Below are 26,353 nucleotides of genomic sequence, written 5' to 3'. Positions count from 1 at the left end.
GTCGTCCTTCTGCAAAGAAATAAAGGAAGGACAGTAACGTAAAATGATGTTTGGTACACGCTTGTAAACATAGTAGGCATTTTTCCACCAGAGTACTGAAGTGAAACTCGCTTCAAACGTCGCCCAATTGAACAAGTCACTAAATATATTTTTTCCAGCAACATAAATGCCTTTGTATTCGAAATGAGGAACCATGAAGATAACGCTTGCGTATGTATGATCACACAGTTCTGTAGTATTGAGATAGAATACTTATCAACATACACAATTGAAAAACTATCATGTCTGATTTTATTGGAAAGTCCTGAAAAAAGCGTAAGTTATTTCATCGTACAGGAGCAGCTGTTATCGTCAAACGTGTTGGTGTAATTCCAAGATGGCTGCCTTGTTAATTCCCATTATTACGGGTGGCCGCGTAGTCTTCTCGCTGTCGCTGACACTCGAACGGTTCAACTCTGACTTCGGTTAGACTGCTCGGTGCCTGCTTGTTTTGGGGAAGCCACTAATATGCCGGGCTATACCCCGGACGAGAAGCTGCGGCTGGATCAGCTGCGAACGCTTCGACGCCGCTGGCTGAAAGACCAGGAGCTGAGTCCGCGAGAGCCTGCACTACCCCCCAAGAAGCCATGGCCCGTTGAAGCCTTCTGGCAGCGATTTTTGGAGCCCCGCACTTTCTGGAGGTTATCTGTAAGTGACTCATGTTGGGACCATTAATAGCTCGAGATGATTGGGGGGTGCACCTGGTTAATAAGGGACGGTCCAATCCATCATTCTTACCGTGTGCCTACTTGACCATCTGGTAACTTAGCACTTAAGCAAGACTCGGAATGTCTTGGTGTGCAGCCTTAGGTAAACCGTATTTATGCCAAGATCTCATGTGGGTTTCGGTATACTGAACAGTATATAGCAGTGTGATATTTTAATAATGGCTTCTCTAGAAATGATTTTTATGGGAGCCACCACCAAAGAGCAATCATTAAGAGTATGACTGTATTTGTGTTTGTGTGTATGTATATGTGTATATATATATATATATATATGCTTCATTTCCGCCTTCCTAATTGTGATATATTCTGAAATGTTCGCACAGTTAATTTACAGGCATTTACATTTTGTTTTGTACTATAAAAAAGCCTTTCCTTTCACACCCCCAGATTGTCCGTTAAATCCTCTCACTTTAAAGTCAGAGAAAGAAAAGTAAACACCAAGCTCTCTTGGAAGACAGAGCCTGACATTTGACCTCTGTCTTAGAATGCACAGCAAATGTGACGAGATCAGAACAAAATTTAAAGGCCCGTTTACCGAAAGTGAGCACTCATGGATGAATGCCGTAACTAGGCTGTGCTCCAAGTAAGGGACAAAGTCATGCTGGACAGTCTAAAACAAATAAAGCCAGCAAATAGAAAGCAAGAGCATGTGTGTTGCAAGCCACAAAGCCCGGGTAAATAATGGGCGGATTGCATTTTTAGGTCTACTTTCAGAATGTCCCCAAAGTAGTCGTTAGTAACCAGATAGCAACTCTGTCTGGTAGGCTTCGACCTAACATACAAGTTAAGGGCAGGTCGAAAGGTAGCTCAATCCCAGAGTAAAATATTTTCATCCTCATCCTGGACTCCCTTTTTTTTCAAGAGATGCTTTATTAACTGTGAAGTTATTAGAAGTTCGATCTCACAAGTTTAATGCAATCATTGTTTTTAGTTGTATTGTGGAGTAATCAATATATGTTTGTGTATATCTTTGTTTCAGATGTTCAAGGCCTACAATGCTGGTGTGTTTACTTTAACTCGATTGCTTATACCTGCCTGGATTGTTCACTACTATGTGAAGTACCATATAATGGTAAGTAGGTTACTGATATTTTTGAGGTTGTATTTTTAATATAAGCATATCTAGATTAATTATCACTTCTATTAAAACAGGTATCTCCAAATATTTCTGTAGTGAAAGCTACTGCTGATCAGTGAAAATCACTACGCGCTACTGAAGGCAAAGCCACACGTGCATTGTTACCATGCACCCCAACGCCTAGCTTCATTAACTTTAAACCTAATATCCATAGAGTTAGAAACAATACTTTGAATACTTTGACTAGGGGCAAACATTAAGACGTAATTGGCTTAATTGAAAGTGGAGAAAAACAGTAAGACTTAATATTTCTCTTCACTTTAAATGTCTCCCATTTAAAAAAATGACTTTTTTACCTACAGATATAACATAGTGTCTACTGGCCTCTTGGAGCAAGAGTCCTCCTTTTTAGGTCTCGCCTGTCAATGCGCATGCACATTGAGCAGAGCGAGACTATAGGGGCTTAAACAGAGCTTACCTAGACTGGCGATTTGATGCAGTGCATGTGTACTTTTAACTTAATGCGCAAGCGCAATTAGTTAAAATGCGCGTGCACAGCATCAAATCGTCAGCTTGGTGCCGCCAGTAGCTCTTCCCGCTCCGCCCCCTGCTGCATCAAAGGCTTTGCGCTCTGCCTCAGCCCAGCCATTCTCCTCCCCTAATTACCCCCTGCTGCATCAAAGGCTTTTTCACGGCCGGCCGTGCTTTCAGTTTCACGGCCGGCCGGCCGTGTCTCCTTTTCTTTTTTCATTAATTGAATGCGCTCACAGCTGCAAAGGTCTGCGCCCTCCGTCACTGGTAATCTCCCCATCTCTTGCCCACAACAAATGGATAACCAAAATGTATAAAACCGCCTCATGAGTGCTGCAAAGCCCACGGCCCCCCTCCCCTCCGACAAACTTTAAGAAATCCAGGAATGCGGCTGATTTCATCTGTCGTTAAGAGCCCGCAGCTTCTCAGAACCAGCTTGCTTTTTTTTTAGTCATGCCATAAGTATGCATGCGCTATATCCACTTCCACCACCACCACCGCATCCACCATCACCACATCCACCGCATCCACCGCATCCACCACCACCGCATCCACCACCACATCCACCATCACCTCCACATCCACCATGACATCCACCGCCACATCCACCACCACATGCACCACCACCGCATCCACCACATCCACCACCACATCCACCAACACATCCACCACCACTTCTACCACCACCGCATCCACCACCACATCCACCACCACCATCACCTCCACATCCACCATGACATCCACCACATTCACCACCACCACATCCACAACCACCACATCCACCACCACCCCATCCACCACCACATCCACCACACCCACCACCACATCAACCACCACATCCACCACATCCACCACCACTTGCACCACCGCCACATCCACCACCACTACATCCACCACCCCATCCATCACCACCGCATCCACCACCACCTCCACCATCACCGCATCCACCACCACCACATCCACCATCACCTCCACATCCACCATGACATCCACCGCCACATCCACCACCACCACATCCACCACATCCACCACCACATCCACCACCACTTCTACCACCACCGCATCCACCACCACAACATCCACCACATCCACCACCACATCCACCATCACCTCCACATCCACCATGACATCCACCACATTCACCACCACCACATCCACAACCACCACATCCACCACCACCCCATCCACCACCACATCCACCACACCCACCACCACATCAACCACCACATCCACCACCACTTGCACCACCGCCACATCCACCACCACATCCACCACCACCACCCCATCCACCACCACCGCATCCACCACCACCTCCACCATCACCACATCCACCATCACCACATCCACCGCTTCCACCACCACATCAACCTCCACATCCACATCCACCGCCACATGCACCACCACCACATCCACCACATGCACCACCACCGCATCCACCACCGCATCCACCACCGCATCCACCACCGCATCCACCACCACATCCACCACCACCACCACATCCACCACCGCATCCACCACCGCCGCATCCACCACCACATCCACCACACCCACCACCACACCCACCACCACCACATCCACCACCGCATCCACCACCACATTCACCACATCCACCACCACATTCACCACATCCACCACCGCATCCACCACCACCACCACATCCACCACCGCATCCACCACCGCCGCATCCACCACCACATCCACCACACCCACCACCACATCCACCACACCCACCACCACCACATCCACCACCACATCCACCGCATCCACCACCACATTCACCACATCCACCACCACATCCAACACATCCACCACCACCGCATCCACCACCACCACATCCACCGCATCCACCATCACCACATCCACCGCATCCACCATCACCTCCACATCCACAATCACATCCACCGCCACATCCACCGCCACATCCACCGCCACATCCACCACACCCACCACCACCACATCCACCACCACCACGTCTACCACATTCACCACATCCACATCCACTTCCACATCCACCGCATCTACCACCACCACATCCACCACCACCACCGCATCCACCACCGCATCCACCACCGCATCCACCACCGCATCCACCACCACCGCATCCACCACCACCGCATCCACCACATCCACCATCACCTCCACATCCACCGTCACATCCACCACCACATGCATCCACCACCACATCCACCACATGCATCCACCACCACATCCACCACCGCATCCACCACCACATCCTCCACCACCACCACATCCAACACATCCACCACCACTTCCACCACCACCGCATCCACATCCACCGCATCCACATCCACCACCACATCCACCACCGCATCCACCACCGCATCCACCACCGCATCCACCACCACATCCACCACCACCACCACATCCAACACATCCAACACATCCACCACCACTTCCACCACCACCGCATCCACATCCACCACATCCACCACATCCACCATCACCTCCACCATCACCTCCACCATGACATCCATCACCACATCCACCACATGCACCACCACCACATCCTCCACACCCACCACATCCACCACCACCACATCCACCGCATCCACCACATCCACATCCACCACCACTTCCACATCCACCGCATCCACCACCACCACATCCACCTCCACCACCACATCCACCATCACCTCCACCACCACATCCACCATCACCTCCACATCCACCATCACCTCCACCACCACGTCCACCATCACCTCCACCACCACATCCACCACCACTACATCCACCACCACCACCGCATCCACCACCGCATCCACCACCGCATCCACCACCGCATCCACCACCACATCCACCACCACATCCACCGCCACATCCACCGCATCCACCACCACCACCACATCCACCACCACCACATCCACCACCACCACCACCACATCCACCACCACCACCACATCTACCATCACCACCACATCTACCATCACCTCCACCACCACATCCACCACCACATACACCGCCACATACACCGCCACATACACCGCCACATCCACAGCTACATCCACCACCACATCCACCACACCCACCACCACCACATCCACCACACCCACCACCACTACATCCACCACACCCACCACCACTACATCCACCACCACCACAGCATCCACCATCACCACATCCACTGCATACACCACCACCACATCCGCCGCCACCACATCCGCCGCCACCACATCCGCCGCCACCACATCCGCCACCACCACATCCGCCACCACCACATCCGCCACCACCACATCCGCCACCACCACATCCACCACCACCACATCCGCCACCACCACATCCGCCACATGCACCACCACCGCATCCACCACCACATTATTTACAAAATTAAAAGCCATTGTTATTTGTAATATCAATACATCTAAGTCACGTAAATACAACACACATTGCATTACAAATGCTATAGGTGTCACATTTGCGAAAGTTAAAACTATTGACATTGTAACTGACAAAGCTATTAATTTTGCTATTTCAAAACCAACACATAAATAAAAAAAGTGTCATTTACAATACCAATCGCTCAAACTTTCCTAATGCGGGACCTATTGCATTTCCAATGCTTGTTATACATGTGGCTCTTTGAAATTGGAGAAAATTAAAAAATGAGGATGAACTTGATCATTAAGGTCACTTTTCATTTTCTCCCATTTAAAAGCATTGAGAAGCAAAATTTTGTTCTTGCGCTCCAATATTGAGTTGACAAGGACTTTTATTTAAGAGTTAAAAACCATCAGTGCTTCAGTTCTTTACCTCTTTGCCCCAGCTTGGGTCATAAATCAGACTGAGCACTGCTCATTATCAGGCCCTACCATCTGCAGCCTGGTGATAGTAGTGTAAAATAAACACAGCCTTCCCTTAACTTGAAAAGGAAAATGTGACTGTGTGCTTATTTAACAAGCATTGGCCTAGCCAAGGGGTCTCACTTTTTGAATCTTATAGGTTTTTAGCAAAGCATTAGATTATCCTGTGTGCTACAACATTTAGTGTTATATCTTGTGTCACTGGTGAAGGGTCAGTCACACCTGTGCTTTTCCATTCTATATATTGTTCATTGAAATGGTATTTATGCCTTTATAGGGTAAGTTTGTAATGGAGAGAGAGAGACGTTTCCCTGGAGAATGTTGTGGAAATCCTCTCCTGCAATTGTAGAACTTGGTGATGCGATCAAATGATATTGTAGTGGTGTTCTAAGGAAGGCTTTCAGTTGAAGAAGCTGGTGGTTACTGTGAAGCTGTATACATGTACTTGTGAATAAAGAATCTTCTGTGAGTGTGGTTACTACAAATTTGCACAGGGGCCAGAGTTCTGAATAACCTCCACCCCAGGAAAAGCAGTTTAAGAAGAATTCTGATGATGAAATTTGGTTTACAAACCATGAGTTACATATATATTAATATTTTATCCTAAAACGGAGAGCTCAAGGAAAGACTATTTGCATAGACTTGAGGGACTTGAACAAGAATATATGGGTCAACCGTCAGCCACTTCCCAATATCACAGAGATGTTGAGTGTGAAGGGAGCTGGAAAAATATTCAGTGTTTTAGATATGTCTATGGCCTACCACCAAGTGAATTTGCTTCAGGAATTACGTCCTCTGACTTCCTTTGTGACACCTCTAGGGACCTTTCATTATTGTCGAATGCAATTCGGCCTGGCATCGGCCTCTGCAGTGTTCCAGGGGATTATGCAAAATATTTTTCAGGGGATGGAAAGGGGTTTGTGTTTCCAGGACGACATTATGGCTGTGGGTAGGTCTTTTGAAGATCATGATGAATTGCAGTGTGGAGTGCTGAGGAGGATCGCGGAACATTGATTGACTATAAAAAAACAAAAAATGTCAACTGAGAAGGGAACACGTGAATTATTTGGGGCTTGAGATATCTGCAGGTGGAATTAGACCCCAAAAAAGTATTGTGAAAGCAATAATTAAAGCTCTTGGCCTTGCTGAGTATTGCTCTAAATTTGTATCTAATTTTTCTGATGTTGTAGAACGTATGAGAGTATTGGTAAAGAATGGAGTGCTGTTCGAATGGAGTACGGCTTGTCAGACAGTATTTAATTATATTAAGGCCTCGCTGGTTCGTGCGCCTACTTTGGGTCACTTCGATGTTAAGAAAAAGACCACAGTGATGACTGACGCATGGAATGTGGGGTTGGGTGCTGTGTTGAACCAGAGTGTTGATGATGAAGAGAAAGTGAGTGGTTATGCATCGCGTCATTTGCAGGGTGCAGAAAGGTCGTATTCTGCTATTGAAAAGGAAGCGTTAGATTGTGAATGAATCATTTTAGATTTAACCTATGGGGTTTGCCTTTCACACTTAGGTCGGATCACAAGCCCTTATTGCATATTTTCAAAGGCGGCAAGGGTCTTGAAGGAAATGTAACTCCACGTATTTCCGATTGGCTGTTATCTGTGATGGATTTGAATTTTGCGATTGAATTTGTCAGGTGTAAAAGAAATGTGATAGCTGTTTATCGCGTTTGCCAGTTGATGTAGAGGAGGATGTTTCTCTCATGTCTGAAGTGGGTTAGTTGACAACTCTTGTTGATGGGGAATTGGCTTTGACGCGTGAGGAGTGGATGGAAGCATTGAGTGCAGATGAGGAATACAGAGTTGAAGGACGTGAAAAGTAGCAAAATGCTTCCGTTTTGAGTGAATGATTGAGGCAGTACGTTAAGGTGAAGGATCAGTTGAGCAGTCCAGCAGATAAGGTTTTGAAGTGCAACCTCATAGTTCTGCCCAAGGCACTGAGAGGTAGACTGATTAAGATTGTACATGTAGGACACTTGGGGAGGAGTATGAGTAAAAGGAGATTGAGGCAGTGTTTTTGGTGGCTTGAAATGGATAGGGTGGTGGAGGAGGTTGTTAAAGATTGTTATGCTTGTAGCAACAGTGACAAGAGCAGGGTGGTTCTTCAGCCTCCTTCAGGGTGTGTGAAGGCACCTGATCGACCCTGGGAGAAATTGGCTATGGATTTCCTGGTTCCTATAGAAAGATTGGGGGTCAGGAATAGATTATTAATTGTTTTAGTGGATTACGATAGTAAATGGTTTGTGGTCAGGTCTGTGGAGCACATTTCGTCCATGCAGGTTATTGAGTTTATAAAAGAGGCATTCTTGGAGGAAGGAATACCTAAGACATTAGACACCGATAATGGAATACGACTGGTTTCCACAGTTTTGATAAAGTTGCTTGCAAAGTTTGGAATCCAGCATAATTGAGTGGCAATGTTTAGGCCACAGGCTAATGGATTGGTTGAAAGGGTCAACCGTATCATTGCGGAAAACATTAAATTATCCCTGGGTAACGGATTAGCGTGGAAAGAGGAACTGGACAAAATTATGTGGGCCCATAGAGTGACGCCTCATTCTGTCACTGGAGTTTCTCCATTTGTTGCCCTTAAAGGCAGAGAACCGGCAACCAAAGAGTCTACTGTGTGGTTTGTAAAAGAAAAATCAAGTTTGGGTGGATCGGGAATGCATGAGTGAGAAAGTCACATGAACGCAACAAGGCAGATTATGATAAGAGAAAGGGAGTGAAGATTGTTGGAGTGAAATGTGGTGATTGGGTTGCTACGAGGAAAATGGGTTTTATTAAGAAGGGAGGGAGCAAGTTCTCTCAGCCGCAAAGAGTGTTTAAAGTAATGTAACCCATTGTCAAATTAGACGATGGAAAGGAATGGAGTGTGGGTAACTTGTGTAAAGTTAATGCTCCAAATTTTACTGAATGAAATGTAGTTGAAATGCAACTCTTTGTATTGGAGGGGGGGGGGGGTGGGGGGGGGGGGAAGATGTGTGGAAATCCTTTCCGGCAATTGTAGAACTTGGTGATGCGATTGAATGATATTGTAGTGGTGTTCTAAGTAAGGCTTTCAGTTGAAGAAACTGAAGGTTACTATGAAGTGAAGCTGTATACATGTACTTGTGAATAAAGAAGCTCCTACCTACTAACTACTATGAGTGTAGTTACTACACATTTTTTTTAAAGTAAATTGTTTTCACACTCCTTCTGTGGCAGACAAAAATGAAATGGGTTGCCTTTATGAAAGTAAAACTGTTACTAATTGCATAAGAAACCAACATTTGCAATGCAATAGGTCTTACTTATTTTAGCGTTAGCGCTATTGCCGTTGTAATGAAAATGTTTTTTTTACTTTTGTGTTACGTATGTGATAGTTGTATGTTTTAGAATTAATCTGAAAAGAAGCGTTTTGATGGTTGGATTTGGTGCATCTGTATTTTGCATAAAACAGATTTTAATTATTTAAGGTACTTTTGCAGTCAACTTGTCCAACTGTAGTTGGTTTGATTTAAACAAGATCCTGTGTATCAAATCCTGTGCAAGAATCGACTCACAAATTTACACTAACAAGTATACTTCTGAAGTGTGGTACCTACCCAATTGAAGCATGCAGATATTACAGGAATTAATGGCTGTGCTGCGCATGTCCTTAAAACATCCTCTTCTCCAGTTGAAAGGCCTTCCAAGCCCCCTAAGTGGACCTTCTGTTTTAATGTCATATGGAAGTACCTTAATATGATCATCTTAATAAGCACATCAATCAGACAACGAAATTAACACATCTTCATCTTTTACTGTCTCTGTTACCAAATCCCCACTTACCATCTGAAATATCAAGAAACGTTAATAACTTTATGCATTCCTTTACTAGGTTCGCTTTTTCCTGCTATTTATTCATATTTCCTGCTTCTGTCTTTGCTAGTTTAAAAATATTTTTTTTATCGGTAACCTCAGACAGTATTATATAACGAGGGCTGAACACGACTCTCCATGCTTACCAGGGCTGGAGGCGCAGACTGACAGGGTAATAACCTAAGCCGAAATGCACTGTTGTCCAGGGTGCAGAGACCTCTATACCAGTCTGAATACACATGTGCAGTGCCACCCGGTGACCAGCGTGATCTGGTCTGCCCCCAGCCAATGGGGCACGTCACTCCTGCCACCAGGCAAGCCACCATTTTAGAGTGGGGCTCTACATACGGTTGTTCAAAATCTGAATTTTTTTTTAAACTAAGCATTGCCAATGCAACTACTCTAAGGCAAATAAAACAGTAAGAAAAGAAATGCTAGAGATTTTAAGCTGCGACGGGCAGGACTGTATAGCGGGCACTGAAGATTTGCAGTGGTCTCCTGTCTTCAGAAGCGAGTTGGGGAAGGTCATGGCACTCGGGAACAGATACTAGGTATCATGCTGCCTTATAAGCAGGAACAAGCAGTGACCTCGGAGGGGTGGTTGGGGCGGGCAAGCATTGTTGTGGGAGGGATGAGGTGGTGTGGGGAACAGAAGTGTAAAAGCACATGTAACAGTGGCAGTCCTCCTGGGAAGATCCAAAAGTCTGAAAGAAGGGATTACTAAGCGTATCCTCCAATCAAAACCCAGCATTTACAAAGGACAGTAAGGGGAGGCAATTGAAAAGATGGGTGGTTCTTAAAGTCCATATTCTAGGAACAGCATGCCTTGCAGAGTAGTGCATGCACTGCTGAGGCTCGGCTAAAAAGCAGTACGTTTAAGGTTCAATTTAGTGCAAAGTTTCGTTAAGTCTATTTGTAAAGCACTGTAGTGTGAGTGTAGCCCTTTAAAACATCTTAGCAAAGGGAAAGCTTATCAGCAATGCCCATCTCATTTCTGAAGCAAGCACCAGGATGGAGTCGGAGCTGGACTAAAAGTAGAATACTTGCTGTCTTTGTTTTGTAATCGACCTGCTTGAATCCGGGAGGCAGTGCTTTAGCATATCAGTAAATATTATCACCCTAATAACCTGCATTTGGTGTTTTTGTAAGGCACAAAGCCATTAAGTTAATTTGTCAAAAGCACAGGATGTTATGCCACTAAGGGAGCCAAAACCCCAGTTCACAAGAATGTATGGCAGACTCAGTAGCGATAAAGTCACATTTTCAATTACTTACGCAGAGCTTCTATGGATGGGTCCTGGAGGAGGACATGACATCAGTGCTCCCGGGTCTACCAATCAATCTTAACACGCACTTTTCCCCATGCCTGCCCTGGTGCTGATAGAAACCCTCGGCAGTAGCACGCCACCACAATAGACATAAGACAATGGCAGACAGACCCTGTCGGAGAACTACCAGACACTAGAGCACACTGCATTCTTCTCAAGAGTTGAGTTGAGGGACAGCCATGTTCGGGACAAGAAAGTTATGACAGGCAATTTTAGGGCACAGCCAGTCTAAACTCCGTTCCTGTACCTTAAAGTTTTTACACAACACGATACTTGACCAACAACCTGCACTTGTGTTGCACACTCTTCTAAGAAATGAGGCACAGGTACAACGAAACAACACCTAACCATGTCAGTTTAAATTATATAAAAAAATCAATTTCTCGTAACATGCTAGTGCCAGAACGGCTCACTGCCAACAATACAGCAAAAGGAACACACTCTGCGTACATAATGCAATGAGTGATGTGATAACGATAGTCCTGCCCTTTGACTTACTGTATTAAATGAAAAGTGTGTTTTTCAAAAAAATGGCCACTAAAACTGTATCCTTATCTACAGCATCTGCAAAAGTATGGTATTTGTTAAAATGTTTGTCTAGTGAGAGGCAGGAGACTTATTTTTTAGATGGCTTTAGTTAAATATCTTCTAGCCATTTTCTGCAGTTTTATATATTGCGCAATCCCAAGGAAATTGGAGTGCTTTCCATAAGAACCAGATTACATTACACAAGGTGAATAGTGCAAATACATTCATGTGGTTGGGGAAGTGTGTTACTGTTGTGGCTCGAAAATGAGCTACGAAAAGTCTCTTAAAAAAACAAGCATTGAAAATGCAATAGGTCTCGCAATAACGCGAGTCTGAACTATTAGCATTGTAAATGATTATGCCCTTTATTTTTGCGTTCTGGTTTTTGGAACATAAATAAAAGGCTTTGCCATTTACAAGGCCTATAGCTTAAATTTGCGTTAAAACGAGACCTATTGCATTGCAATGGTGGTGGTGCTGCTGAGTTTTCTCTGAATCTGCACCCACAATCTGCACCCGTGTGTGAGTGGCGTTGCGTGTGTGAGTGGCGTTGCGTGTGTGAGTGGCGTTGCGTGTGTGAGTGGCGTTGCGTGTGTGAGTGGCGTTGCGTGTCTGAGTGGCGTTGCGTGTGTGAGTGGCGTTGCGTGTGTGAGTGGCGTTGCGTGTGTGAGTGGCGTTGCGTGGGTGAGTTGTGTTGCTTGGGTGAGTGGTGTTGCTTGGGTGAGTGGTGTTGCGTGGGTGAGTGGCGTTGCGTGGATGAGTGGCGTTGCGTGGATGAGTGGGGTTGCGTGGATGAGTATGAGTGGGGTTGCGTGGATGAGTGGCGTTGCGTGTGTGAGTGGTGTTGCTTGGGTGAGTGGCGTTGCGTGGGTGAGTGTGGTGTTGCGTGGATGATAGTGGGCTTGCGTGGGTTTGAGTGGCGTTGTGTGTCTGTGTGTTGCTGTGTGGGTGAAAGTGGCACAGAGCCTTTGATGTGACATTTCAGGTGCAGAGCATGAGATTGATGCAAGGAGCAGGCATGGGAAACAAAACCTTCCTGATGTGAGAGACGATAACGGGTGCATATGCATAGGAGGAGAATACAGGTATATGGCATGTGAAGATATCAGGTGGAAAGATTGGGTAGGGAAGATAATAGGTTCAGGGCTTGCAAGGCATGAGTAGAGTAAAGCATGACAAAATGGTGCAAGGCATGAAAAGAAACTAATGCCAGGTGTGGAAATTGAGGAGTAAAAATAACGATACGGCATGAGATGTCCAGCAAGAGAATATAAAATGTGTGCCAAATTCAGGTGGCATGGGTAGGTAATCTAGTTCAAGCAACTGTGATATAAGTGACATCACAGGCTTTGGTGTGCAAGGCTAGCAAAGGGCCGTCACTGATGTAAGGCTTAGGAAGAGAACATAAAACGTCGAAAACAAGGACAGCGAACAAGATAGCTGTCTGACCGTAGCTGATCTGAAAGTTGCCTTGTTTGCTATGATTACAAGTGCAAAGAATGTCCCGAGAAGGTAGGGAGTGCAAGGCATGATACAGGAAATTATGTGTGCCTTAAACCATGGTAATGTAAGCAAACTGATACAAGTTGATCGGCCGGGAAGCGGCCAGGAAACACAAGTACGGCCGGCCACATAATTAGGGGAGGAGAAGCCGCACAGCACACGCTGGGAGAAGCCCTTTGATGTGCTGTGCGGTCGCGATGCGCGCTCTGTGCTGGGGGAGGGAGGAGGGCCATTAGGAACAGGAACAGATGGCCATGAAAGTGTATGGGCCAAATGCGCGTGCCTGTACGTGCACTCGAAGAAAACGCCACGGAAAAAAACGGTGGTTTGACTATCCGATGGAGCACTTGAATTCTCCCCCATTTCCCATTGCTTCGCAATGGAAAAGGACGAGACCTAAAGAGTTCTCACAAAGTGTAATAAATAAAATGAAGAGGAAGAGCACATGTAACAAAGGCATTCATCTTGGGAAGTTACAAAAGGAGGGACTACTAAGCATATTAGGCAAAGAAAAGCAGGCATTTACAAAGGACAGTAAAAGGAGCCAGTTAAAAAGATGAGCGTTGTTTGAAGCCCATATTGTAGATACGGCATGTATTGTATTGTATGCGGAATTTCTAAAGCACAACTGTCACTCCAAAGGAGCGTCTTGGCACTGTGCAGATATAGGAGAAAGAAGGTACAGGGTAGTCCGAGTGGCCTGGAGGGACCGGAAGGAATTAAATAAGCGAGAAGCATAGAGTCAGGGGCTCCGAAAATCCAAGTTTTTAGGGATTTCCTGAAAGAAGCTTCAGATTGAATGAGATTAAGTTGACTGGGTAGTGAATTCCATGCTTTTGCCCCTTGGACAGTTACTGATCTACCTCCTCTAGTTTTAAGTTTGAAGGAGGCAGGTTTTAAGAGATTGGCTGAGGTAGATCTAAGAGTACGTAGAGTGATATAGAGCAAGAATCTAGATCTTGGGTACAAGGGTCCAGTGTCCTGAAAGCTCTAAAAGTGATTACAAGTATCTTGAAGAGCACACTTTTGTGTATAGGTAACCAATGCAACATTTTTAAAGCTGCAGATGCAGAGGAGCGACGTGGCAACCTGATCACCAGACGGGCTGCTGCATGTTGAACGGTCTGAAGTTTTTTTAGGATAGTGTTATTGGTGCCTGTATTGAGGCTATTGCAGTAGTCAAGCCTAGAAGTTATAAGAGCTGCTGTGAAAGTCTTTCTTGCGGTGACTGGGAGAAGGTCTCAAAGAGACCATGCGCATGTGCTGCCTAGGCGAGACCTAAAAATGAACTCAAGGCTGTGAGCTATTCTGAAGGCGTCTGCAAGATACTGGTGGCTTGCGATCACTGGTTGCAAACACCTGATCTAACATCTCTATTTATTGTGCTGTTGTTACCAATGAACTATTATCTAGTTATTTGGACTTTTGTCTTCGTTGTTGTCAAGCAATATTGTTTTTAGGCATTCTAAATCAGTTTTTTGTAATCTTTCTATGAATAAGGTCTGTGTATTAAACTTCAACTCATGACTTCATGAATATTCTGTTATACACAAGGGGGAAAAAAGTCCTACGCACCAAAGTGTTTTCTCCCTTTCAAATAGATGCACCCTTTATTATTTTTTCCAAAATATGGTTAAGTAAAATAAATGTTGGGAAAACTTCCCATGGTTATGGCTTTGATTTGGCTCTCTCCCGCATATGCCTATCCACACATATGGGGTACCATTGTAGTAAGAGAATTGTTAATGAAGTATGGTATGACACTTGAGGTTGACAATATGTTTCACTCTTTTATGGTCCACAACTGTGAGAAAATTGTCTTTGTGCTATAATTTTATATGTGCAGGATGTTAGGTCTATGATAAAGTGGGGCGATCAGCACAGTCCGTACCTAACTGGATTTGCCGGGGTCTCTAGTTTAGTTGTTGAATGGAGGGGCCTTGGAAGCTTCACTAAGAAGTATTTGTATGTCAGTTGACATGGGTTATTATCATTTTGCTATATTGATTAAAGAGGCTAGAAAAGACGAAATTTGAAGAGACCGCTTATAAGGTCAGGCTAACCAATATTTGAAAGCTGGAACAGAAAGGTGATTAGATTCCTAAATGCAAAATATAGTTTTTGCACATGAAACAGGTGTCTAGGAAGTATGAGGAAGTAGATTCCCAAAACAAAACTTACTTGTTAAGTTAAAGGAGCAGGACATATTCTTATCACAGGTATACTCCTGGAAATCTATATCATAGTGCTGCCAATGTAATTGAAGAACATTGTGTTACTCTAATGTCAAAGGCAGCTCTGAATCAAAAACAATGACAATATTGGCAAATACTTTAGCAGCTAGACTAATGAAAGCAATCATCCCATCAGTCTATTCTGAGGAATGTAGGTTTTTGCACAGAATATTGATAATGCATAATGCTAAGAGGCTAGTCTTTCTGCCAGAGGTTGAGGGCAGTCAGTGCAGCACAGAATATTGAAATGTGTTCACTTTGGGAGCCTGGTAGCACATGACCAGAATACTTGAGAGGACTGTGAAGGCATACTGTGGCCATTGTATAGCACTGCACTCCAACATTTGTAAAGCATGGTAGAATGTGTACCACAAAGCATAAAATAAGGCATGTCATTTACCTCTCCTTCATATTTCCCATGCTACAGTTTTCTTGTCATCCATTCAAAGAAACCTTGATACTCCGTGTTTTCTTTCAACTGGGTGAAAAGTGAAATTGTGTTACTGACCTCGCTATCAGCTTGCAGTATGCCCCAGTTAGATATTTGTGGCGCATACTAACTACCCTGAGGCGCGGAGCTGTGCTATGAGAATACTTAGTGATTACTTGAGAGAGTCCATACACTTAAATATGTGCCAGAGGATCTTGCTTTCATTGTATGTAAGCATTCCACAGTTGTATACCACAGTATCTGTGTTTCATAACCCACTTCCCAGTTCAAACTCTAAAGTCCTATTTCCATAATTACAATAGCTATGAATAACAAAGCTCTCCTTGCTGCACATGTATGTATATGGTATTTCTATAGTACAAACTTAGCCAAAAAGCAGCTGTGCCCTGTACAAGATCAATGTACTTTTAATATGGCAGACGAGGGAACCGTCATTGGCATTCCTCTCTATTATGATAGGTGGAGGCATTAGTTTTGGCTGCGTGATTACTCATTGTGACAACTCACGGCTCGGAGCAAAGAGCTTTTCAGTTAAAGAAACGTGTTGAAGAAATGTGTGGTTTGTTTTCATCACTGCCTTTGGTTGTATTATAATGGGGTAAGTTTAGGGAACCTTCTGGACATCAGAGTGATCCTGCCAGTTTTAAGGGGGTGTGGTCATTGACCCTTTGAATATGACACAATATTTGAATATGGTGTAAGAATGTAGAGGTAGCCAGTGAAGCACTATCATGATTGGGATATTGAGCTTGCTTTGTCATTGACGAAGCAATCTGCTGCTTGTAGGGCAGCCTTTGTGCGAGAGAGAGGATTCCCGGGTTTGCCTATAGTTTTTCCTGTTGGAGAAAGAGGCTTAACATTTCTGTTCTTGTCGTCTATTTATTTTTCTGGGTGTCATCCAGGTATGATAGTGCCTGGTTGTGTTTTACTGGTAATGTGGGTCCTCCATGGAAGGTGGTTGTGAGGGCCAAAGCTCAGTAGTTTGGTACTTCTCATGCATTTTGGTGAAAACCCTTCAAGTGTGTGCAACAGCTATCATGGAAGGCTGGATGATGAATCGCAGATTTTAGAGATAATCAATCGACACTGTAAATGAGTTCCATTTAGATTGTCTATGTATGTGTGTTGGGTTGAACAGATGTGCTGTGGCATGCCGAGTCCTAGATGCATACAACCTCTCAAAGCACAGGTGGAAAACTGGGTTTAATGGGCATATGCAGCAATAAATGAATATAATCCTCTACTAGATATTATGAACTCCTATGAGGGGATAGATTGAGGAAAAACGTATTAACATGGCAGACTTTTTAGGCACTGGGTCAGCAGGCTGCCTGACCAGTTCAGAATTCGGATTCTCTGAAAACCAATGCTGTGGTTCTGGCACAGGAGGCAAGGGGAAGTGACGGAGGCAAGCTGAGGTACCAGCGATGGAAGCCATCTTGGAAGCTGCCTGTGCTGAAACTGTAGATGAGGTCTATGAAACAGTGTTTTCTGCTTGGACACAAGCCCAGTCTTCCCAGATACATTCCCATCAGTATGGTATATGTGTGAGTGGAAGACGCTATTGTCTTATACATGCGCTGATATTCATGAAAGACTGCATCATCAGGTTTTCTCTACTGTTATCCATGGTTTGGTATGGTCAAGCCTGGAAGCTGGCAGGAGTCAGTTGCTGGTTCCAAGCTGTCCACAACGTTGGTCCGACAATCCCTTCATCGCTGGTGGCCAGTAAATTATAGTAAGGCTGCTCCTTCTACCTCCTTTGAATCCTAGCAGTGGGCAAAGTTTCCTTTAGTGGATATCCGAACATCGAACATAGACTTAACCCTGCAGAATCTAATGTGGACACCCCTAGTCTAGGGTGATATCTGAGAGCCAGGTTTATACTTCGACGTTAATGAGTAAAGTAAAAAATGTTTGAAGGGTGTGCTTTATCTTCTGGACATTAATGTTTTGTTAAATGTGAAGCAATACATGAGGCAGCTGAAGGCATTGGCTCACAATACTTTAGGAGATGTTTGAATTTCACTGACCGCTTTGTGTATGTCTTTGCTGGTAGAATGCACTGGGGCCTTCTGTTCATGTTGGTTATGAACGAAGATGATGGCACTGTAATGGACTGGTTGTAACATTTTGTACACTAGAATTACCCATGGGTATCCATTCTGCTGCACACAGGCATTGTGTACCTTCCAATTCATGCCTTTGACCTTGCAGTGTTTGACGATATTGAGATGAAGTAGAAATAAATGGCTGTGATCAGCGCAATGTGAAGACTCAGAATATAGTGGGGTAATATCACAAAGTTTGTTTTCTTCAAAGAAAAATGCTTATGCTCAAACTTCCACTCTGGTTAAAATTCCAAGGAATCATCAGTATTTGAATATTACCGAGCTCATTTTGTTACACAAAAGCAGGCTTGCTTTTCTTGCTTGCTTCTAGTGCACATCATCACAGATTTGTTGCTGGTTTGAAAATGGGTAAATGGCATTGTTTTTGTGTTTTATTCTAATATTTATATATATTCTTTTTATTTTAGGAAAGACCATATGGCATTGTTGGCCTGAAGCCCAGATTATTCCCAGTAAGTAAAAAAAAAAAACACAGGCAACTAAAGTGTGTTACCTTTTCTTCCAATAAAATCATATGCTCTTTCTCTTGTGTTGCTCCAAACATATGGAACACTATTCCCAAAAATCTCAGACAAGTTTCTTCCTATTTGCTTTCAGAAACGGGATGAAAGAATGCCTCCTGCAAAATTACCTCATTACAATTTAACTCCTTGCTCTAAAGCTCTACCTTATTATGCCCACACCTTGCTCTCCCTTTACCTCTGTTTTCGTTCTCCATGTTATACAAGACTAAACCCCCTTTTTAGCACTGGCTAATATATCCTTCTATCAAAGTTACCAAAGACAGTAGGTCTTGCTTTTAAAAGCAGCGTGCTAACCTATTGGCTTTGCCGGTGCCTTTGTTTGTTTATTTGATAGTGCCTGACAGCTGCAACGTGCTGTTAAGCCCTGTGCTTTCTATTTTATTGTTCTGAAGTGATTTTCCACAATAATTGAACAGGCAAGTAAAGACAGCCAGAGTGGATGCCAGTGCATTATGATGCATGCATCATGTGATTTTTAAAAAAATATTTTTTATTTTTTTCCTTTCATGAGACAATGAAAATAGTTTAATTCAAAGGTAGCTGTTGTGTGGTTGCATGTGCACCATGCATGAGTCATGACTCTCCAGAGCCATTTTGTTGGGGTTTTCTTTTTCTTTACCATTCCAGCGTGGTTGACAGCAATTTTAGAATAGTAAAAGGAAGGGAACGGGAGTGCAAAGCTCTATAGCTTATTGCACTGCAATGCCATAAAAAACGTGGTGATATGAGCTAGGGAGTGCCAGGAGGCAATGGATGAGCTGGTGACGGGTATATAGTGTGTGAGGGCCCTACGGGTACTAAAACAAATGAATGTCGGTGTGTTTGTGAACTAGATCATATCCACACTGATGGACAACCTTGTTTGAATATGCTGAAAGCTAATTAAATCACAGTAGCCAGTGGCTCGAAGGGGCTGCCCAAAAGCTCTTTTCTTTATATGCATCTGTATGTATTTGGATGTTATGTGGCGTTTGTTCCATGATAACAATAGCTCTGGTCAGACAGCTACAGCTATTGGTAGTCAAAACATAAAAATAGGAACTGATATATTGAAACCCACACATTGGCAATGCAGTCATCATTTACTTATTAGTGAGGTCTTCTCCATGCATGTAAGAAAATGGAGTTTCTTTTTTACACCGTGCATTTAGAACTCTATGTAAGGCACTGCTACCCCCTCCCTGAAACATGAAGACACTTGGGCGTACAAAGAGAAAGGGGGAATTAAAGTGGCATAGAGCTGTAGATGGAGAAGTTATAGCATCATAGAGACTGGCAGGAAGACTACTACAAATATGGACTGATGGGAATAAATTAATAGAAACAATCGTTGGCAAAGCCAGTAAATCTCATTTACTCTGATAGTGGTTGTTTGTTTTTAACTTTCCATTTTAAAATGGCTGTTGGACTTGTTGGAATCGTAAAGGAAAACAACCAAAATGGCTGTGAATGCAACGTAATGCATGTGTGCATATAGCCGACATCTTGGAATGGTTTGGACTGTTTTACTTTACCATTCTATCATGGCGGATGCTCATTTTAGAAGGGCCGAAATAAAAATACAACTATTAAGTGTGCAGCAGCTCAAAAATGTATGTGACAGCCCCATCAGTTCTTTGCAGCTACCACTTCACTCTCCTCCACCCCACTCCACTCTAACCCACCCACTTCACTCTACCCCACCCCACTACAACCTCATTCCACTCTCCCCCCAATCTACCACATTTATCTCTCCCCAAATCTACCCCACTCCACTCTCCCCCACTCCACTCTCCCCAATCTACCCCTCTCGACCCCAAACTACTACACCCTCCCATGATCTACCCCATTTCACCCAATCCACTCTCCCAAAATCAACTCTACTCTCCAACAATCTACCCCGCTTCACTTAATCCCCTCAATCTGCCCAATTCCAATCTAACCCACTCCAGTCTATCTCATTCAACCTCAGCCCAATCTACACAACTCCACTCCAACATACCACACCCAACTCCCGTCTACTCCTCTCCACCCCAGTCTACCCCCTTCACCCCAATATACACCAGGACACACAAATCCACCCCACTCCAATCTACACACACTACCTCATTAAGTGTACCCCACCCAGGTCTACCCCAATCGACATCACTTCATTCTGACCCACACCACTTTAATCTACCCCACTCCACTCTAATCCAGACTTCTCCACTCCAATCTACCCCATTCCAATCTATCCAAATCTACTCCACTACAATCTATCCCATTGCAATCTGCCCCACCCCAATCTACCTTTTCCAACTGTATATCTACTCTAATCCACTCTCCCACAGTCTGACCCAATCCACTCCACTCTCTCCCCCCCCCCCCCAATCCTCTCAATCTCCCTGTTAGAACTGGCGGTCTCTAGTTGGCAGCGGTAGGTACCACTGTCCAAATAGGGACCCTTGCTTCTAGTCAGGGTAAGGAGGAAACACTCTGAGATAACCCCTGCTCACCACCTTGGTAGCTTGGCATGAGCAGTCAAGGCTTATCAAAGGCAATGTGTAAAGTATTTGTACCAACACTCACAGTAATACAGTGAAAACACCACAAACTGACTCCACAACAGTTTAGAAAAATAAAGGTATTTAATCTAAACTACACAAGAACAAAACGACAAAAATCCAACATACACAGTTCAAGAATATGGTTTCAAAAGAGTTCTTAAAGTTGCAATAAAATAATCCACAGTTGCGTCACGTTTAGCCAACAGTACCTTTAAATGCGACAAAGTTCCAAAACAGAAGCTGGTGCGGTGGAAAACAAGCAATGCGTCACTCCTGAGACCTTGGGGAGGCGATGCAACAACCCCGCTGGATGTAGCGGGCGCGTTGCGGTGACTCCGGTCTCTATGGGGAGGGATGCGATACCTTGTATGGATTCCGGTGCGGAGGTTCTGTAGGGAAAAAGCTCGCAAAGGCACGATGCGATGATCTTTGGGGCCGCAACTATCTCCGGGGCAACGATGCGTGGACCAGCGGTGATCTTCCTCTCGCAGCTCCTCGATGCGATGGCTCTGCGACGACACTTGCAGCGACGTGATGCGGTCCGCAAGCCAGCGGTGCGACGACCGGCTCTGCGACGATACTCGCAGCGATGGTAATCTTCCCGCACCGGAGCGTCCCACAAACGAAGGATGCAATGACTCTGGCAGCGGCAACAGGCGCTGCGACGATCTCAGCCTTCGTAGCGGCGGGAATTTCCTCGCCCTGATGGGGATGCGCTCCGCGAGTGATGCGACAAAACTTGCAGAAAGTCTTTAAAATATTGGTTTCCAGCTTCCCAACTCATGTACAACTTCCAGAGGCACCACAACTGGCCCAAGCACTCTAGGAAGGACAGAACTCTCTCAGCAGAGTTCAGAGAAGCTGGAGGTGAAGTCCTTTTTGTTCCTGGGACTTCTTAACAGGGAGCCAGCTCTTCTCAGGACCTTGGAGATTCCTTCAAGCAAGGGGACACAGCACAAAGCAAAGTCCTTCCCTTCTCCTTGGCAGCAAAGCAACAGCAGGTCAGTCCAGCAGAGCAACAGCAGGACAGTCTTCCTTCTTCAGTTTCAGCTTTCTCTTTGGCAGAGGTTCCTTCTTGAATCCAGGATGATCTAATTTTCTGTAGTCGGGGGTCCTGTACTTATACCCCTAAAAGTCTTTGATCCCTTTGTGCAGGAGGGCTCTGAGCCCGGTCTGACCCAGTTCTGGGTGTTCTTGAGCACTTTGTTTTCCTGGCCTCTCCTTTCCGGGAGAGGGGCAGGGTCGTCAGCCACCCAGCAGGAGGTGGAGCCAGCATTGTAGAAGGCAGGCACAGCCCTATTCAGACCCAGGTGCTATCCTCTCCCACCACTCAAGATGCAGATGCAGTCATTCAGCCTAGGGCTGACTCAGCCAGTCTCCTGGGGGCTCCCAGCCTCTGTCACTCTCAAACCAGACAGTCAATTCACAAACAGGCCAAGGCACACAAAGGTCAGACAAGACAACAGCAACTTTCTAAAAGTGCTGTTCTCAAACACAGGACTTAAAAGCAACCTTTCCTAAAAGAAGTGTTATTAAATTCTGAGTTCAGGGATACCAGACTTTTATGTCCTATCTTGCTCCAATGGGAAGATATGCTGGTAGCCACTGTAGCCAGCATTCCCCATGAAAGCCTATGGGGCAAGATAGCCTTACAATAGTGAAAAACGAAAATGGCTGTAATTCACTACCACAGCATGTCACCTGCACAAGTACATGCTCTACCTTTCACATACACTGCACCCTGCCCAGGGGGGTACCTTGGGCCTTCCATAGGGGTGACCAATACGTACAGAAAGGGAAGGGATAGGCCTGGCCAGTGGGGACACTGACCAGGAGGACATGGTAGTTCACAGACTGCACACAGACACTGTGGTGGCAGGCCTGAGACCATTTCAGGGCTACTCATGTGGGTGGCACAATCAGTGCTGCAGGCCCACTAGTACCATTTGTTATGACCAACCCTGGCACACTCAGTGCACTTTACTAGTGACTTCTTGGTGACACAAATATGTCAATCATCATAACAATTTACACAGGGAGCACTTGCACTTTGACACTGAACAGCAGTGGCAAAGTGCCCAAAGCATCTAAACCAGCAAAAACGAAATCCAGCACAGCATCAAAATACAGGAGGTAGAGGCGAAAAGTTAGGGGGAAACCACGCCAAAGATGCCAGGTCTAACACTACCCAACTCCAATCAATCCCACTCCACTTTGTTTACCCCACTCCACTCTCCCCGCTCCAATCTACCCCACTCTAATCTACCCCATTCTACCACACTCCACTTTACTCCAACCCAGTCCCCGTCAATCCACTCCACTCAATCCACCCACTGCACTCTAATCTACCCAACTCTGTCCCCAATGTACCCCATTCCACTCTACCCCTCTACCCTACCCCGCTCCAATCTACTCCACTCTAATCTACCCCACTCTACCCCACTCCACTTCACTCTAACCCACTCCACCCCAGTCTCTGTCAATCCACCCACCCCATTTCAATCTACACAACTCAGCCCTCTTCAACCCACTGTAGTCTATCCCACCCCATTTCAATCTATCCCCCGCTTCAGTGTACTCCACTCTAATTTACCCCAATCTATTCAATTCTACTCTGCCCCACTCTACTATACCCTAGTCTACTCTATCCCGGTCTACTTCTATACCCCACCCATTAACTTTTAGGCAAGCTGAACCGCAGCAGCACTGGTGTACAACATGGCTAAAACACATTTTCAAAGCCAATAGCTCCTGATAAGCAAGACCCTCATGGTTTTGCCAATGCTTATTTTTTAAGGATTAGAAATTAAACACAATAAGGTTATTCTAATCACTCCCTTGAATATTGATATGAAGGCTCTGTAAAGTCAGTGGCCCTGAATGTATACTCAAAGATGATTTGCACATGATTTTTTCTACGGCCTTAAGCCGCAGGCTCCAAAATCATCATCATCAGTGGTGCATCCAATCGGAGAGGCAATTCTCACTCACTTTGCCACACATTTCCACAAACTGAATTAGACTGGTCAGTATTGGAAACAACCGACTTTCGAAAAGCTCTCTAATGTATAACAGAAAATATCCCAAACAAAAACTTGTTTGTAAACAGTACAAAAAATGCATCTATTTCAGGAAACACGCATAGTAGTTTACTATAGTTATAAGTTGTTATATAGTTATATATATTATATTATATATATTATATAGTTATATATATATATACATAGTTGCAATCACTGATTCTCCTGCCAGTAAATATGGTGTGATGTAACCATTTTCATAATGAGAATGAAGAAAATGGAATCTGAATCACAGACTTGTGTCCATTTCTCTTCTTTTGTTCTTTGTTATACCTAATAAAAATATTTAAAAAACATGTAATGTAGAAATTAAATGGAGTTTAGTTTAGTGACCTAGCTTTGTGTGTTCTCATTAACAAGTGACCCTACAATTTATCTGCGGATGTATAACGTGTTTTCTGTTTGTTTTTGTTTCTAGGGCGATACTCTGATTGAAACAGGGGAAGTCATTCCACCAATGAAAGAAGACGACCATGGACATCATTAGACCAGCCCTGGAACTGATCTTTCACATACTTACTGAATCTCTGTACTGACTAGAAAACCGCTATTTATCATTAAAGACAACTTTGCGAAAAATGTGTATTTTTTGTAACCTCAGTGTTTCCTTTGCACGTTTTTCAAGCTATCTAAAATTGACATCTCATAGGCCTTCTCTTCTGCTACAGAAATATACCACATAGATTGCAGGGATCCAACTAAACAGTTTATATTGGAAGGATGCGTTAACTGTGATGATAAATTGAGACGAAGTTAAGACGAACATAAATTGAAACGAGCTTTGGAAAAGCCGATAGTACTCCCCAGTGAAACCTATTGGGGTTGTCCTAGTTTTTTCCCCGATTTTGACTGACCTCGACATAACCCTATCCATGGTGGTTGTTTGGTGGGAAAAGTATTGGCAAAGCCAGTAGACTTCACTGAGACTTGTTGACTTTGCCAATGTTTGGTCTTGATTGGGATGTGGTGGTGCAGCCCCAAATACTCTATACACTCTCCACCTGTCATGCCTGTGGGAACATTCACAAACTACTGCTCATTGACGTCTGCACTGTATAGGTAACAGTTTGGCTCACTGGGAAGGTCGACTCCTCCCCCACACACTCCAGTGCAGAGGGAAACATTATGTCCCATCCTTCCAAATCTATATATATGCGGTGGCGGCTGTCTTGGAATTATTAAAGAAACATTTTAAAATGGCTATCCTCTGATGTAGTATTGGGTGGTCTCACAGTGTTAGTGGGCTGGTGTGGCAGGAGTTGATGGGAGGTTTTAATAACCGGGAGAATTGGAGGAAGAGAAAATAATCCCTCAGAGGTGCTGCAGTGCAATGTTTGACATTCGCACTCGGAGGATACGTCGCATCCAGTCAAAACAAAGTAAGAACAAAAATGCTACTGGTTCGGAAAAATGCATGTTTAGTAAGGCAAACCATTGAATAAAGGGCAGAGAAATAATATAAATAGGAAAACCATACAGTTATGAGTAAGGGGCTGGCTCAAGTCCACTGTATGTATGGTATTGTTCACAATAGGCTTTTCAAAACAGATCGCTAAAGCTGTATGGAGGCAAGACCAAAAAAAAGATTAAAGCAAATGGAAGGAAACTAGCCCACCAATTAGTTTATCACTTTCTTTCATATAAATTACTAGCTAGAGGGAGGCGTTTACTGTATATATAGATAATACTTCTCTGACTTGCCCAGAATAAAGATAATGATTGGAGTATACTCTGATGGTTCTTTTAGCTACAACTCTATAAATCTAGGTAAAACATAGGAAAAGACCAACAAAATCTGGAAGGAGTTACCTAGCCAGTGGAGTAGCCCTCACGATGGCCCCAGCAATATTTGTATCGGCGCCAAGCTGCAAGAGTAGAAATGGAGAAAAGGTCAGGAAAAAAGGAAAGTATAGTTTTCAAAGAGCAGTGCACGTGAACAGAAATCCTTTGAGTCTCTTTAAAGTTTCTTTTAATCCATTATCATCATTTCAAGTTATGC

The 26,353-nt window shown here is 44.5% G+C and overlaps 1 protein-coding gene across 1 annotated transcript; it reads left to right on the top strand.

Annotated features, from left to right (window-relative positions):
* Nucleotides 1-417: 417 nt before the first annotated feature.
* On the top strand, nucleotides 418-24,937 carry NDUFB6 (NADH:ubiquinone oxidoreductase subunit B6). Its single transcript, XM_078677444.1, has 4 exons — nucleotides 418-687; nucleotides 1,747-1,839; nucleotides 18,633-18,677; nucleotides 24,773-24,937. The coding sequence occupies exons 1-4, from the start codon at nucleotides 508-510 to the stop codon at nucleotides 24,839-24,841; spliced, it is 387 nt and encodes a 128-aa protein (XP_078533570.1). The 5' UTR covers nucleotides 418-507; the 3' UTR covers nucleotides 24,842-24,937.
* Nucleotides 24,938-26,353: the final 1,416 nt, after the last annotated feature.

Source organism: Lissotriton helveticus, chromosome 2_1 (genome assembly GCF_964261635.1).
Source record: "Lissotriton helveticus chromosome 2_1, aLisHel1.1, whole genome shotgun sequence".
NCBI lineage: Eukaryota > Metazoa > Chordata > Amphibia > Caudata > Salamandridae > Lissotriton > Lissotriton helveticus.
Note: the sequence above shows the minus strand (reverse complement) of the source record. Positions and strands in the feature narration are given on the sequence as shown.